At 33.8% G+C, this 17826-nt stretch overlaps 1 protein-coding gene across 1 annotated transcript in view; it reads right to left on the bottom strand.

Annotated features, from left to right (window-relative positions):
- Positions 1-17826, bottom strand: part of LOC114332328 (sodium/nucleoside cotransporter 2) — a 100663-nt gene that overhangs the window by 429 nt on the left and 82408 nt on the right. Inside the window, exons 8-10 of the mRNA XM_028282114.2 lie at positions 7540-7699; positions 4053-4198; positions 1765-1952 (exon numbers count right to left, since the gene is read on the bottom strand). Coding sequence (XP_028137915.2) covers positions 1765-1952; positions 4053-4198; positions 7540-7699 — 494 coding nt within the window. The remainder of the gene's footprint in view (positions 1-1764; positions 1953-4052; positions 4199-7539; positions 7700-17826) is intronic.

The raw sequence follows: 17826 nt of genomic DNA, 5'->3' as shown, positions 1-17826 counted from the left end.
TTAGATCAATTTTCAGCGTGCCACAATGGATTGCCTCGTGGATTGCATCTTAAACTTCGCCTCAGTTATTAACGACGTTCTACACCTTCGTTGCGGGGTATGCCTCTCAGAGGAAAGGGGGGAAACTTATATGCAAGCGAAAGTTGGTAACAATGCATTTATAGCAGAATACTCAAATCATATGTTTCAGTATTGAATATTTTATAAAAATAAATTATAATAAATTACGGAAATTACGGAATAAATTACGGAATTAATTATAATAAATAAATTAAAAAATAAATGGTACGGTAAACAATCCCCATTTTTTAATATGTTATTCCTTACAAAAAAACCTTTAATTTAAGCACAAATAATTAAAAATCGTAAATTTGGGTCAAAAGTTATTAACTTTTTAAAAATTCCCATAAGAGCCCATGTTAAATTTTTATCTTTGACCCTTAATAGTAATTAAGCGGCACGGTAAAACAATTTTTAAAAAATCAAGTCTTAGTTTTTTGAAGTAAACTATAACATAATAAAATTTCATGCAAATCCTTAATTCTTTGCCGAAGGTGTAGAAAGTCGTTAAGACCTGTTTAGATAAAAATCGAAAACTATGGATGTATAAGCTGAGCTGAGTTGGAGCTTAAGATTTGTTAGTGCAACCAGGCATAAGATAATTTTGATGATAGAGAAATACAGGAAAAACTGTCATTAAAACGAAAGGTATAAATATATCAGCTAATAAAGTATACTAATTAACTTCATTAAGAGTAAACAGTAGCGAGTCATTAATATTTTTGTTTTTCAAAAGTTCTGCGAACTTTCAACACTGAGGCAACAGTGCGTCGATAATTCGACACTGACAGTGACATTATACTATCAAAAACAATAATTTTATACTCATAGGCGCGCTAAATGTTGCCGACTCAGTCGCGTTCGATTTCTTGTTAAAGAAAATCGATTTTTAGTAGATCTAATTAGGGATGGCGGTTTTAGACAAAACACCGGTTTTTGGTTATACCGGTTTTTTCTACCTACGGTTTAACCTGGCAGTTATAACCGGTTAAAAAACCGGTTATTCCATAAACCGGTGTTTGGTTTTTTTATTCATAGCCAATACCCAACAGGATACATTTACATTAAGCTTTAGTTTGCGATACTCCATTCGAATCGATATCAGTTTATATCAGTATAGAAATCAGTCATCAGTGTTGTGAAATCGGTTTCAGTCAGCTGAAAATTTCTCATTTACGCGCGGGGAGCGAAAATTTTTCCCATTTTTCTCGGAATTCAGTATTTTTCCACTTATCCGGTTTTTCACCGGTTATTACTTTAAAAAGAAAAAACCGGTTATAACCGGGACAAAAACAACCTCAAAAACCGATTATTGCCGAGGAAAAAAACCGGTTTTAAATTATAACCGGTAGGTTTTTCCCATCCCTAGATCCAATGTGACACAAAATCTAGACATGGGATAAAAAAGTTTATTTGAAGAAAGTGTATTTTTTTGTTCTTCTTAATGGCGGTACAGGCTCATTTTTGCAATATTTTATTTAGTTATCGAGTAATTTCCACACACTAACATATTGCTTTAGTTGGGCTCTGTACCGTAATTCTTTATTATATGACGAATATGTGTGCCAAATATCTCGACAAAATATTCAAAATTACAGCCGCAATCTTGAACCGCGTTTGTTGCTACCTGTTGATCGCTACTGTTTCCTCTTAACAGATGAAATGATTTAAAAAATTATATTTATTTATTACCATATTACTTACACCTAGCAAATTTTCTTTAGCCATGACACCCATCCTTTCAAAAGCAACAAACTCATTAACCATGGTTTTAATACCGATTAAAGTACCGACACTTTCGCATTCTCTCCAAGGAACGCCCATTATATAACTGATAGGAATAAATATTTTTCCAGTAATTAATTCAAGGGACCAATATGGTTCTGTCTGACCTGTAAATATAAGACATAAATAGATTAGAATGGGTCTACCCCAAAATCCCGACAGCCAAAATCCCGACAGCCACAATCCGGACGGCCAAAATCCCGATATTCCAGAATCCCGACAGGCCAAAATCTCGACAGGACAGAATCCCGACAGGTTTGATAAGTTTCTTTTTAACATATAATTACATTTATTTCTTGTTTTTTTATTGTGGCCATCTGTTTTTATTTTTTGTTACTAAACAAAAGTATTTTGTATTAAAAGTGTTAAACAAAAGTCGGAAGTTTTACTTATGCGAGGATTGTTGCATGTCGGGATTTTGGCCAGTCGGGATTCTGGCGTGTCGGGATTCTGGCGTGTCGGTGTTTTGGCCGTCGGGATTTTGGCTGTCGTGATTTTGGCTGTCGGGATTTTGGGCGGCACCGGATTAGGGTATCTGATAAAAGCCAGATAAATTGAGAGGCAGTATTTCTATTGTATAAAACAGTGGTTCTCGATGTTTTTGAGTCATGTACTACAAAATTCTTTTTATTATTTATGGTACCACCTAACAACTGAAATATTTATGTAGCTATAGTCCGTCCGCTATGACTTTCCCATGCGGTACGATTCATTTTCAATCAAATTAAGTCAAAACATAAATTGAAACGAACGTCGATGTGTATATACATTTTGTATACTGTATACTTATATACTACACACATCGGCGTACGTTTCACTTTCTGTTTTGACTTAATTTGATTGAAAATGAATCGTACCGCATGGGAAAAGTTATAGCGGACGGACTATAGGTAATCTAATTAACTATAATAGTGGTGCTGACTTTGGCTGTTTTTGCGTTTCGTGTATCACCACAAAAATAATGGTATGTATCATACCACCAGTGGTACATGTACCACAGATTGAGAAGCGCTCTCTAAAAACAACGTATGTATAACATTTTAGAAATTATAAATGCAATCAGCATTGATTGGTGTATAATGGAATGAAATTAAAACAAACACTGGAAGAGTGTTTTTATTATGTGCCACTTATATTTTATTTATTACGTCTCTGGTAAGGGTCAATATTTCTGCTCCATACGTTAGAACCTGAAGCACACATTGATCAAAGACCTTCCTTTTCAAGCACATTTCTTTTGTTTACTATTATCCTGTTTAACTCTATTGCTTGGTTGTCTCTTTAAGGTTCTTATGACCCATTGCCCTCCTAATTTTATCATTTCACTTACATTGCCATCTTCTTCGGATGTTTCACTGTTCTTTATACCTTTTAAGACTGATTCAATTTTCTCTTCGGTTATATCCGGAATTTTCTCTAATTTTTGATGTTGTATGATTGCGATTTCCAGCTCTGGAATGGAATCATCTCGATTATATCATGTTCTATAGTAGGTACCCCGTATAGTCCCCAGACTATTTTCAACTTACAAATATTCCTTGTTCCTGTGTTTAACTTTCCTTTTAGGACTTTTGTTTTGATCATAATATGATTTCAACAATTTCAACAAAAGCATTTAGGAAAGACATAAGGAATTTTAAAACTAAAGCGATAAAGAGATAACTAATACCATATGGTTATTACCATACATATTACCATATGGTATTAGTTATCTCTTTATCTATTAGGTTATTACCATACATATTACCCTATGGTATTAGTTATCTCTTTATCCACTATATAAGTATGAGTACTATGTAAACGTATATTGTTCTAGAGGTAACTAATACCATATGATATTAACTATCTCTTTATCTCTTATACCATTAGGTATTAGTTATCTCTTTTATCTTAAAGCTCTTTATGTCTTTCCTAACTGCTTTTGAAACATTTTTGTTGATATTCCTTAACCCTGCTATGTTCGTTGTGTGCTTATCTTTTATTTATTTTCTTTTTTGCATTAGGTTTCTTATATCTTTCGTGAGTTTTTCAATTTTCTAGTTACTGTTTTGACAACATTGTCATTATCATGTTTTGATCTTTATTGTTATAAGAGTGTTGGGTATATTAAAATTTTGTAATTTGTATTTTTGGTTTTGCTTGATTTGTTACGGATTGTATAAAATTTAGGAATAGAAGGTGTAGTAAATTTACATTATGTGACTTACCGACTAATTCTCCTATCCATCCTAATATTCCATTGATAAAATACACTGCTGCTAAAAAGGCTATTACACCAGAGATAATCCCGTGAACTAAGTTTATCGCATTTGCTACACCCTTTGTAGCTGCTTCTAATACGGAATTGTATTCTCTAAATAAAACAAGTATAATATAAATATAAATCTAAAATTATGAAATACTTAAAATGACTAATAGTATATTTTGGATGTTGTTCTGAAGCTATTTCCTTGTGGCATTTTTGATTATCTATTTAGATGGGAAATAAGACACAATTAAATTGAAAAAATAATTTTTCTGCACGATTGATCATTTTGACTGTTTACCGTGACAGATTTTACGTCAGTAGGTGACATTTACTAGCAAGTCGACGGTAAGTAATCCAACTCGACGGTAAGTACTCCAACTCGACGGTAAGTAATTCACTTACCGTCGAGTTAAAAACTCTTTTAATTTTAATTTATTTTTTGAAAGAATAAAGAAAACTAACGAATTATTTATTAATATTGAAACTTATGGTACAATTTGTTAAATTATTTAATGAAATCCCACTTGTTTGGGCTGTGGTTTCACTTCTAACAGAAACTCCTGCAGAATCGCATACATTAGTAGTATCCAACATTTTTTCTCTTCAAATACGCGATCAAAGTTGAAAACTTGGAAATATCAATGCCATCATAAAGAAAAACGGTGGATTTAATCATTGAATATTCTGCCCAGAGGCTTCCAGGAGCTTTCAACTGCATATGTCTTTGAACGAAATATGCCAATAGAGTCTTTTCTTCGATTCTTAAATTCTTGCCTTCGCACCATTTTTTAAAACTTTGGTAGGTATTTTGATAACGGATTTTGGATTTTTCGGGAATAATTGTGGAACACCCTTCTTCCCAAGCCAGTTCAATTTCTTCAAATTCACTTTCGCTCATATTTTAATTTATAATAATCAAAATTGTACTTAAAATTATTGACAACTAAATAAAAACTCAATTCTCCATTGTTGTTATGCACCCTAGTTACTACCTAACAACCAAAGTATCTATCTTGATAAAATGAATGAAACTAGTCAATATGACGAAAATGTTTAATTTTATAATTTATAATGGTATCAATCGTGCAAAAAGCGTTATAAGCATGCCGAACGTTAAGGGTAACCGATCTCAGACAATAATTGGAGTCGTCGCTCCGCTTCTCCTCCAAACAATTGTCTTCAATCGGTATAAAACCCTTACCGTTCTCCATACTTAATATACTATATTAACGTTTCGAAGCCCAAATCGGGTTTCGTTGTCAAAATACAAAATACTACTACATTTAACAAAAATGTTGTTGCTATTATTTAGCTACAACATTTTTGTTTAATTTAGTAGTATTACAAGATACAAAATACTACTAAATTAAACAAAAATGTTGTTGCTATTATTTAGCTACAACATTTTTGTTTAATTTAGTAGTATTTTGTATTTTGACAACGAAACCCGATTTGGGCTTCGAAACGTTAATAAAATTATTTTTTCAATTTAATTGTGCTATATTTTGGAGTTACCCGATTGAATCACTGTTGGATTTTGTTGTCTTTGACCACTGTAGTGTATGGATATGTGTAGTGATGACGGAGCCTAAGTAATTACATAAATTGTCTGACCACTTCGTACCCTGAAATGTTTCTTATCGCTCTTTGGTTGTTTCTATTTGTATCGATGATGATTATTTTAGTTTTTTGTATATTCATTTTTATACTATATTCCGCACGCACCGTGCTCGACTTATTCTTAATTTTTACCAATTCTTCTGTTGAACACGCCAACATTTCTGATTTTTCTTCCTCCTAGTGTTGCTCCATATTACCATTCTTTAAATACCTGACGCATAATGCATTCACTGTATATATTGAATAGAAATGGGAATATTATACATCCCTGACGAACGCCAGGTTTAAATTGGGCGTTTAATATGGTTTAAGTGAAAGACTTTTCATCTTTAATATCACGTTGACGGACAGAACGTCTATAGAAGTCTAATTTCGATTGATGTAATGTGACACAACCTCTATAGACGTTGAATTTTCCCTATTCTACTTTGCAAAATACATATAGTGTCACAACACTTGCTTATACATTTGACGGACAGAACGTCTATAGACGTCTAATTTCGATTGATGTAATGTGACACAACGTCTATAGACGTTGAATTTTCCCTATTTTACTTTGCAAAATACATATAGTGTCACAACACTTGCTTATACATTTGACGGACAGAACGTCTATAGACGTCTAATTTCGATTGATGTAATGTGACACAACGTCTATAGACGTTGCATTTTCCCTATTCTACTTACGTAGTTTAGATATTCTGGCGTACCCAGAAACTATGGCGTATGAAACTAATGAAATCTGACGACAAAATGTTTAAAAAGGTAACAACTCCTCTTTTAATTTTTTTTATACATTTCAGACAAATCTCATTGTTATCTATATTATACTTCAAATATAATACAGTAAAATTTTCAAAAGGAAATATTTACAGTAACCAAAGATACAAGCGAGATTTTTTTTGGCACAGGCTTTTGCCATTCAGCCAGTCACTACAAGCGAGTTAAAGTTGAAAAAATCATAAAAATATATTTTTTGAATTTTTGCTTAAAATTTGATTTTTGAACACGTTCCACCAATTCTAAATAAAAATAAAATTCATATTCGGAGTCAGCGACCTCGAAAACATAAAGAATGGCCAAAATTTGCCATTCACATATCATGGTCGCTTTTTCGATTTCTAAGCCTCAATTTAGGGGTGTGCCGCTCGTCTATTCATATGGCCCATGGCTTGGAAATTCTCCACGGTTTTCCTCCATTTTCTCCTGTCCATGGCCGCAGTTCTCCAATTTGATATCCCGATTGTTTCCAGGTCTTCCTTACATGCTTCTAGCCACTTTTCCTGGGTCGTCCTCTTCTCCTCTTTCCTTCCCCTCTCATCAGCGAGTCCTTTGCCCACCTTCCGTCAGCCATTCTTGCAAGATGACCTAACCAACTTAATCTCTTTGTTCTGACCATCTGGCTTATTTCTGGTTTCCAGTACAGATATCTGCATTTATTCGTCTCCTCCAAACGTCTTCATCGTTTTTTACTCCCCCGAATATCTTCTTTAGGACACTCCGCTCCCAGATGTTCAGCATATTTTCTTGATTTTTGTTCATGACCCATGTTTCGCTCCCGTAAATAACTGTGGGCTGGATCACTGTTCGGTAGAGTCTTAATTTTGCCTATCTGGAGAAGTTTTTGGCTCTTAGTAATTTGTGTAGGGCTCCGACCGTCTTTCTTCTTCTCCAAATTCGTTTTTCAATTTCTTGGCTTTCTTCCCCTTTACTTGTTAGCGTTACACCTAGAATTCTTTTACGGTATGGCATGAACATAAATATTAAAATTAAATAAAACATTACATAAGTTTAAAAAATTATAGAAAATATAAAAACAGACATACATTTTCATTTGCTGAATATTTTTCTTCTTCATTCTAATCACCTCGGTCTCTGGATAAAGCAGCTTGCTGTAACATAAAGCAGCTGGAGCTGACATAATGCTAGATGTTATTAAATCTTGTGGTCTAGCACCGAAGCTGATATAGGCAGCCATAACAGAACCTAAAATGGCAGAACTATTTAAGGAAATGGAAAACCGTCTAGTAAATATTCTAGGTACTTATAAATAATTCTACTAGGTAACTATAATTCTACTATGTGCTAGGCAAGATTATATAATTATAATTATACAGCGTGTCCCAAAAGTAGCGGAACGGTCGAATATTTCGAGAACTAAACATCGGAGCGAAAAACTGAAAAACACATTTTCAATCATTTTTAAAAATCTATCCAATGACACCAAACGCAATCCCCACTTCACCCCCTGGAGGTAGGGTGGGGGTAACTTTAAAATCTTAAATAGCAACTGCCAGTTTTTATTGCAGATTTTTATTCCTTATGTAAAAGTAAGCAACTTTTATTTGAAACATTTTTTCGAATTGTGGATAGATGGCGCTATAATCGGAAAAAACAATTGAGGAGTTTGCTGTAAGAAGGTTGCAGCTCCATATTTAGACCGTTTTGGGTGGAAACTTATGCCATAATTAAAAAAATTGGCTGATTGACTGGTGTAAGAACGATGCAGATCCGATAATAAATAAAGGAATTATACGTCTTTATGGATCTGCCTCCTCAGTCATTTGGTGCAAGAAGGGTGCAGCTCCGGACCTGCATCCTTTTTGCACCAAACGATTGTGAATGTTCGGTGATTTTCGTCTTATGCAAGGTCATCTTTTGTTGGCGCTGAGCCGGCAGGGCAGCTGATTTGTTTTGATTTGTTTGTCGCTATCATTACTGCGTGGCTTTAAGATAAATGAATGAAGGATGTGTTTGCCAGTGTGTTTAATGTTTTATTTTTTTTCTGAATGCTATTTTTTGACACCAATCTATTTCTTTTTACTGATTTTTTCTTATTTGTGTAGTAGGCAAACCATAGTCGTTTGATTGTTGTAACCGAATAAAAGAGTTTTTGTTGGGAATTTGTTTTTTTCTTCTCAAAAATGGTGGTAAAGAAGCATTATTTCACGTGTTTGGTGCACGAAAGATGCAGGTCCAACTTTTTTTCAAATTTTTTTGTTATTTTTTCTAAAATTATCTACTTCAAAATAGTCTCAAGTATTGACTAAATCTGTTTGTCATCGATTAATATTATGTCTTTCGGGTAAAAATAAAACTTTCATTAAAAAACAGTTTTTTTCAATTTCCCAACAATTACCAAATATGGAGCTGCACCCTTCTTACAGCAAACTCCTCAATTTGCTGTAATACCATAGGTAAATTATAAAAACGCTCTAATATCTCGAGAAATACACTTTCAAATGAAAAATTAAAAATAGGTGTTTAATATTTTTCAAAAACCTATCGAATAACACCAAACATGACCCTCTACCCCACCCCCTACAGGTGGGGTGGGGGTTAACATGAAAATGTTAAATAGCAACCTATATTTTTTATTGCAGATTTGGATTAGTCATGAAAAATTGAGCAACATTTATTTAAAACATTTTTTAGAATTATTGATAGATGGCGCTATAATTGGAAAAATATTATTTATTAGCGCCATCTATCAACAATTCTAAAAATTGTTTCGAACAAATGTTGCTTAATTTTTCATGACGAATCCAAATCTGCAATAAAAAATGGGGGTTGCTATTTAAGATTTTAGAGTTACCCCCCACCCCATCTCCAGGTTGTGGAGTGGGGGGTCGGGTTTATGCCATTCGATAGGTTTTTGAAAAATATTAAATACGTATTTTTTTGTTTTTCCTTTGGAAGTGTATTTCTCGAGATATTAGACCGTTTCTATTATTTACCTATGACATCAAGATAAATCAAGATTTACCTATCCATAGTTCAAAAAAATGTTTCGAATAAAAGTTACTTACTTTTACGCAAGGAATCAAAATCTGAAATAAAAACTTGGTGTCTCTATTTAAGATTTCAAAGTTACCCCCCGCCCCACTTCTAGGGAGTTAAGTGGGGGGTCGTGTTTTTTGTCATTCGATAGATTTTTGAAAATTATTGAACACGTATTTTGCAGTTTTCCGATTCCATGTCTATTTCGAGAAATATTCGACCGTTCCCCTACTTTTGGGACACCCTATATATTCTAATGTTAATGAAAGAAATTATAGAAAATCATATTTTCAATAATTTTAATTCTCATAATTTTTGTCAAGAAGTTAAAAATGGCGGAGATATTGAGCAAAGACGGTTCCTGTTTAAAATCAAATTGATGGCTAACGCAACGGCGGAATTCAGTCGAGATTTTAAATTTACACTACTATTGACAAGAAAAAAAGTTCTAAGGAAAGACGCCAAAAGGCGTTTCGTCAAAATGAAGCTACTCACGAAAAATTAGCTTGTTAGTAGTATTTGGTGAAAATAGGCCTGGGATCCCTGACTATTAGTTTATTCCACCTGGCATCTTAGACCTGCGATTTACCTACTTTAAAGAAAGTTTTGTACATTAATAATTTAAATGATAATTTAAATTAGCAATTTAAAGCACCAAATACAAAGAATAATTATAAACAAATATCAGTAGTAATTGCACAAGAGCTCTAAAATTATTGAATTTTTCCCGAGTGACACCTTGACAGTTTTAATTTCACGACCCGAAGAGGAGTGAAATTATGTCAAAGTGACACGAGGGCAAAAATTCTATATTAATTTTAGAGATCGAGTGCAATTTGTTGCAATTATTTCGTGAATAAAACTGTTCAAAACCAAAATTTTATTGTAATTTATTTTTGTAAGTACAAATTAGTACAATTAAATACACAGTTGCTATAAATATTTGACGGTTGAAAGTCATCACTTTTATAATTTTTAAAACATTAATTGTTATTAATGTCACTGAATGTATTTTTTCGTAGCAACGAAAGGCATCTGACGTAATATACTTGACGAACCGCGACGGGACATTATCAAAAATTATCAGTTTAATTTTTATTTCTGTAGCTTTCTATTGGTCAGAATCTCCTATGAATGAAATAATCAAAGAAATACAAAAAGGATTATTTATTAGAGATTAATATTAGTATTAGTTTAGGATAAGGTTGTAGGTAGACGAAAAAATGACTAATACGTAAGTAAAGAATTGTAAAATTGGCGAACGGATGTGATCGCAGTCATATTAGACCAGGGCATTCCAGAAAAAAGAAATAGATTTTTAAATACAGCACCTATCGACTTGCAACTGTTTTCGTTTTTGTTCGAGATGACTTCAGGAACAAAGTCTACAATAGAACAATGGGTGGAAATGCATCTATGCATTTACAATACACAAAATGCATAGTAAACTGCAAAAACCTGTAGTATAATATAAGGACCAGATTTTGTTATTTAGATGATTTTTGGGGTCGCTGAACATGAATGCACAATCAAAACCGGCCTCCGGAGTACCGGGTGCCTAGGGTTACTGCTAAGGCCCGTTACGGAGTTTCGAAGGTGTTCGGTACTAAATTGATGCGATCAGGCTACTCGGGGATTGTTGAGATCGTTGAATACGAATATGAAATCAAAACCGTCCTCCGTAGCATCTAGTGCTCAGGGCCAGGGCCGCCGAGAGGGATGAGCGGGCCCCGGTAAGAAGTGAAGAGCGGGCCCCCGGCAAAAAGTAAAAAGCGAAAAAAATTGTTTAATTTTTATGGAAATAAAATTATCAATAATATATAATAAGAAACATTTCAAATATAACTTTTATTAAATTTTGATTACATTTTTATAATAGTGAAAATATTTACAAAAGCGGTGCTTTTCGAGTTTTTTGATTGGCAAAGACGTCTATAATTTTCGAAAAATCGCATGATTTTACCAAATTATTTTCAGTGCACAAAGTTGCTAGGTCAGTAAACTGATCCTGTTTCATTTTAGATCTCATAGCGTTTTTTATGCGAGAAAGAAATCTAAAGGATCTTTTCTCTTTTTGCGACTTCCACAGGTAATGGGCAACATATTCTTGTCGTTATTTTCATCTCAGAATGTCCATAAAATGTTAAATAGCGAATGGGCGCATCTACGTTTCTTGGCCGATGGTGTAAGACGGCTGATGGCCAGCTCAGCGCATGACAATATTAAATATTTCATAGTGAAATATTGCGTCGGACTCTTAGAGCATGGAAAATTTTTTTAGAGAGAGAGAAAAAATTTTCCATCCTCTAAGGTCGGACTCAAAATTATCAGTCGCCTAAAAGTTTCGACGGTAGTCGGCACTAAATTGATGCAAACAAATTACTCGGGAGTTCTTGGGATTGCTGAATATTAATATGACATCAGACCCGACCCTCGGAGCACCTAGTGCCCAGGGTGAATGATATGCATACCTTCTTCTGGGGTGTCGAGGCTTTCCGATACTAAATTGATGCAAATGAATAAATCAGAGGTTTTGAGGTTACCAAACACGAATTCGCCGTCAGAACTGACATCATAAAACCGAAAACCCTGGAAATTCTAGAAGGGCCCTGGGTGCCAGGTGTTCCAGGGGTCGGTTTTGATGGCGTATTCTTGTTCAACAACTCCAAAAATCCCCGAGTAATCTATTTGCATTAATTTAGTACCGAAAACCTTTAAAACTCAAGAGGACGTGCCTTAGCGTGTGCTCACTACGGAGACCAAAGGATGGTATCCTAGCCTAGAGCATAGTATCCTACTCTTCATATTCGTGAATTCTGGAATTCAAAATAATGCATTTATTTTACATAGCGATCGATAATATGGTTTCGATCGCCAGGTAAAATAAAATCATTATTTCAAATGCGAGAATTCACGAATATGAAGAGTAGGATACTATGCTCTAGGCTAGGATAGCATCCTTTGGTCTCCGTAGTGAGCACACCCTTAGCGGTAACCCTGGACACAGGTGTTTCGGTCGATCGGTTCTGATTGCGTATTCGTTTTTAGTGACCCCAAAAACCCTCTGAATAACAAATTCTGGTCCTTAATACGGATCTTGAAATGTTTATGCACTTTTGGATGCATGTCATGCACTGTAAATGCATTTATGCATTTCCATCCATTTTTCTACTGTAGACATTTTTACTAACGTCATCCCGAACATAATGCAAAAAGTTACAAGTCGTATAGGTGTTGTATTTAAAAATCGATTTATTCCAGTGTTTTTAGTTCTATACTAAATTTAAAATCAAGATGCAGTAAAAATAAACAAACCAAGACACGTTAAATGCTATTAAGAGCACTCCCGAATCATAATTTACAATGTATATGTTACCGGCCAAACCCGATTTCAGGATAAACTAGTTTGGCCTAGGCCAAACTAGTTTGTCCTGAACGCGATAGGATAAACTATTTTAGAATAGACCAAATTCGTTTATCCTGATATTAATACGGACATTGCAGGATAAACTAGTACCTACGGCCTAATATAAATATTATGGTATACATACAAAGCCAAAATAAATAGATAAACTGAATAAAATATTCTGTAAAGGGAAAATAATCATTTTTATTAAAACGGTTACGATTATTCGTTAAAACTAATTGACAATTGGTAAAGATCATATAATTATTATAAAAAATAATCAGTGATTAGTTTTTTTTTGTAAAAGCAATATATAAAAAAAACATTAAAATCCTGTATAAAAGGTACCTATATTTAAAAACCCTCAAAAGGGCCACATCAAAATCACATAACTTGTTTTCGACTGGTTTACCAGTCATCATTAGTGCTTACGTGCAATGTACATGCTAACCACCAAGATAGTATTTAACAAAAATATTAGGGTCAAAGCCCAGTAAAAGAAGTCCGTCAAGGAAACATTGGTTTAAAAAGCTACATAAAGTATGGATGTTTAAAACATTAAGCTAATCTGCCCCAGGTAACATCTGAGATGTGGATTTGACTTGTTTACATGTTGAATGTATGATGGCAGTGATATGGCGGCAAGTCACTTGCCGTCATACATTCAACATGTAAACAAGTCAAATCCACATCTCAGATGTTACCTGGGGCTGATTAGCAGATTAGCTTAATATTTTAAACATCCATACTTTATGTAGCTTTTTAAACCAATGTTTCCTTGACGGACTTCTTTTACTGGGCTTTGACCCTAATATTTTTGTTAAATACTATCTTGGTGGTTAGCATGTACATTGCACGTAAGCACTGATGATGACTGGCAAACCAGTCGAAAACTAGTTATGTGATTTTGATGTGGCCCTTTTGAGGGTTTTTAAATATACCTTTTATACAGGATTTTACTGTTTGTTTGTATTACATGGTATACAGCCAACCTCAGGAAAACTTTTTCCTTGTGAATTTTCAATATATATACTTCAACTGTAAAAATTATGAGTAATTTTTTCATGGAGTACTTTAGGGACACTTAGAATTGCGGAGTATCATTGCCTACTTGCACTTCCATCTTTTGTGGGACAGTTTTTGTTGCAGCTGCATTTAACAAAACCTTTTTCGGATCCAACAAAATCTCCCGAAGCTGCAACCCTTAAACATATTTTAGAGCCCTAGTGTATATCTGCTATCTCTCAAAAAGTTTGATGGCAAATGCCAAATTCTGATCTGAAAAAAAAGTATCAAATGCAGCTGCAACAGAAAGTCTTCCAAAAACAGATGCAAGTGAAAGAAGGCAATGATATTTCGCTATTATTCTACGTGTCACCAAAGCACTCTATGAAAAAATAAATAATAATTTTTATAACTGAGGTATAATAATTATTGCTTTTATAAAAAACACTTTATTTTTTATTATATGATTGTTTGTATTACCAATTGTCCATTAGTTTTAACGACAAATTATTATCGTTTTAATAAAAATGATTATTTCTAATTACAGTAGAGTATTTTATTCAGATTAAATATGTTTATATAAGTACAGGGTGTTTCTAAAATATTTGCACAAAACTCTAAGGGCCAATTTCTCATATCGAGTTCAACTCCAGTTTAACTCGATATGAGAAATTGGCTCGTTCAGTTTCAACCTGAACTTCTAGTAAACGTCAGTTTAAAGTCAAAATCGTCTTTCTCAATTCACGTTCAACCGATGGCAGTTTAAACTTGAACGATGCTTGAACGGTGGAATTCGGCCGTTCAAAGATTTCAGAACTCAGTTCAGATGATTCCATGGACTACGCATGCGTTGTATTAACACGAAACGCTGTCATAATATAAATATATCCTATTTTATTATATGAAGCCTAACGATAAACGATAACATTATTTTTGTTTTTATAATATTTATTTATAATTATTAAAATGACTATTTGACTATAAATACTTAAATTTAACTTTATTCAAAAACAGCATAAAAATGGTAGTTCAAAATGGCGACAGTTTTTTACCTTTTGCCATCTATTGGCATTTCTCGAAAGCTGTAGAACGAGCGCTGACATGAACGCGCAATGAGAAATGCATTTCAAACAAAACCACAGATCACGGGTGAACCTGGTTCAACTGAACCAGAGATTAACGCAGGTATGAGAAATCGACCCTAAGGGGTTATTGTACATGAGAAAATAATGACAATTTTTTTCATATGTCCGCAAACGCTTCGTTTCCGAGATACGGGATGTTCAATTTTTTTTACAAACTGATGATTTACTTATTGTTTTAAAACCAGTTGAGATGTGCAAATCAAATTTGATGGGTTTTAAGACGTAGTTATTGCACATTTTTTGACATACAATTATTAATAATTTAATATTCACCAGTGGCGTGCAAACGGGTATTATGACCGATAATATTACCCATACGCACGCCAATGGTGAATATAAAATTCTTAATTGTATGTAAAAAATGTGCAATAACTACGTTTTAAAACCCACCGAATCTAATCTGTATATCTCAACTGGTTTTAAAGCAATAAATAAATCGCCAGTTTGCAAAAAAAAATTGAACATCCCGTATCTCGGAAACGAAGCGTTTGCGGACATATGATTATAAAACAAATTGTCATTATTTTCTCATTTAAAATTACCCCTTAAAGTTTGTCACATTTATTTAGAAACACTTTGTACTGATGACGAACATGGCCAGTTATTAAAGTACCTAACTTATTTATTATTCAACATAAGCGAATGAATCGAAAGACAAAATGTTAAGAAAACCTGAGGCTATAGTTGGATTTTAATTTCAGTATTTTATAAATGCTAGAATAGTTCACAGGGTGATACGAACTTTGAGAAAAAAACAGTTTGATTCGTACACCCGGTATACAATGACAGTTTAACTGTCTAGCAACAATATTATTACATCGATATTGTCAATAGTATTCGATTGACTGTCGGAAGATAAGCACGTGTAGGGGGAGGGCGGGCAAAATGGGGTACTTAAGGTTTAAATTGGGATTTAAAAAAATCTGTAACTTTTAACGTCTTAAAATAAGACAAATATCATTGTTATAGTAGTAACTATTTATTAAAACATTTAAATTTAAAAAGAGTCAAAGTTTTTTTTATTATATGAAAAAACAGAAACTAATGTAAATTGCCCCATTATGCCCGTTGTATAGGGTAAAATGGGGTACCAAATTGAAACCAAGAAAAGCCTATTGACAAAATTCGCATACAAGTACTACTTCATCATCCTCATCTTCTACACCTGCACATGAATTTTTAGCCCATTTAAGGCAACTAGATCAGCTTATCCATCCTTCTGTGGAACTTGAATAAAAGCTTCCGCAGAACCAGTCAGTGTCACTATCTTCGCCTTCTGAATCTGACTCTACTTTTTTAGTTTTATTCAATTGCGACTTCTTACTCGTCTGTGGTTTGGTTTGATCATCGGCTATCTTACTTGGTATGGTAAAAGGGTAAAGACTACCAATAGGTATGGTAAAAAGGGTACCCCATTTTACCCTATCTATTGGTACCCCATTTTGCCCAAAGAGCAGATTTTGAGATTATAACCTGTTTAAATTATTACAAGTTTTTATTTTTTAACATAATGACAAACGAATACTCTAGAACAGATTCACTGTTAGTTGGAAGTAATGATATTAAATAATAAATTGTTTTAGTAATACTAACGATGGATTATTTTTCGGCCGATATTATAACTTGGTTAACTAAAAACGCACATGTACTCTTCACAACAATCGACTAACAGTTAATTATATCTGCTTTATGACAGAAGGCGTAAACAGGCGTCTATAATATAATTTCATTAACGTCGTATAGATGGAGCGAGTGATATTGAAAAAAAAGGGGGTACCCCGTTTTAGGCAGCTACCCCGTTTTGCCCGCCCTTCCCCTATGTGACTCTGTTCTGTAGTGAAACGAAATCAGTATAAAAGCGGTAAGCCGTTCTTTTATTTGAATATAATTTACTAGTATCTGTAATTAGTATACAATAGAAAAACAATAACAACAAAAGTTGAGAGCAGGTCTTGTCTCCGCAGAGTGGATCTGGACAGGCCTGCTATCGCTATGTATGTTTTTATCGTTTTTATCGCATGTGTTATAAATAAAAATAAAATAGGCCAGTCCAGAATATGAAGTCCTATATAACTTCCTTAAATCTAAGATAACAAACTTTACTACTAAACTGGTGAATAGTGAAGTGATAAAAGTTAATGTACAAGACGGTGAAGAGTACAGAAAATTAATAAAAGCTTTAAGAGAGGAAAATGTCCAATATCACTCATACGAAAACAAACAAGAAAGACCGCTAAAAGTTATAGTAAAGAGATTACATCACACTTGCTCGTCCCAAAAAATTGTAGAAGATCTGCAAAAAAGAGGCTATAAAGCCATAGACGCAGTTAAAAAGCTAAAGTGGCAAACCAAACAGCCATTAGACATGTTTATGTTAACCTTCAAACCAGACGAAGATATCAACAAAATATATGGGATAACGGACATCCTAGGAACAAAAGTTGAAATTCAGCCTTTTAAAAATTCTAAACTAATACCGCAATGCAAACGATGTCAAGCATATGGTCACACATGGAAGTTCTGTGCTAGAGGGCCAAGGTGTGTTAAATGCACAAAAAAACATCTTACTAAAGATTGCGACAAACCTGAAAATGTTAAACCAAAATGTGTCCATTGTGGCGAAAACCATCCTGCCAACTACCGAGGATGTATCGTCGCAAAGGAAATGCAGAAAATAAAAAACAGAGGTCTGAAAAAGACGAATTTGCCACACCCTCCAGACAGAAGGTCAACTGAAACCAAGTCAAATGCTGGTGAAAGAAAACAAGCACAGAAAG

This window comes from Diabrotica virgifera, chromosome 4 (genome assembly GCF_917563875.1).
Source record: "Diabrotica virgifera virgifera chromosome 4, PGI_DIABVI_V3a".
NCBI classification, from domain to species: domain Eukaryota; kingdom Metazoa; phylum Arthropoda; class Insecta; order Coleoptera; family Chrysomelidae; genus Diabrotica; species Diabrotica virgifera.
This window is presented reverse-complemented; position numbering and strand designations above follow the sequence as displayed.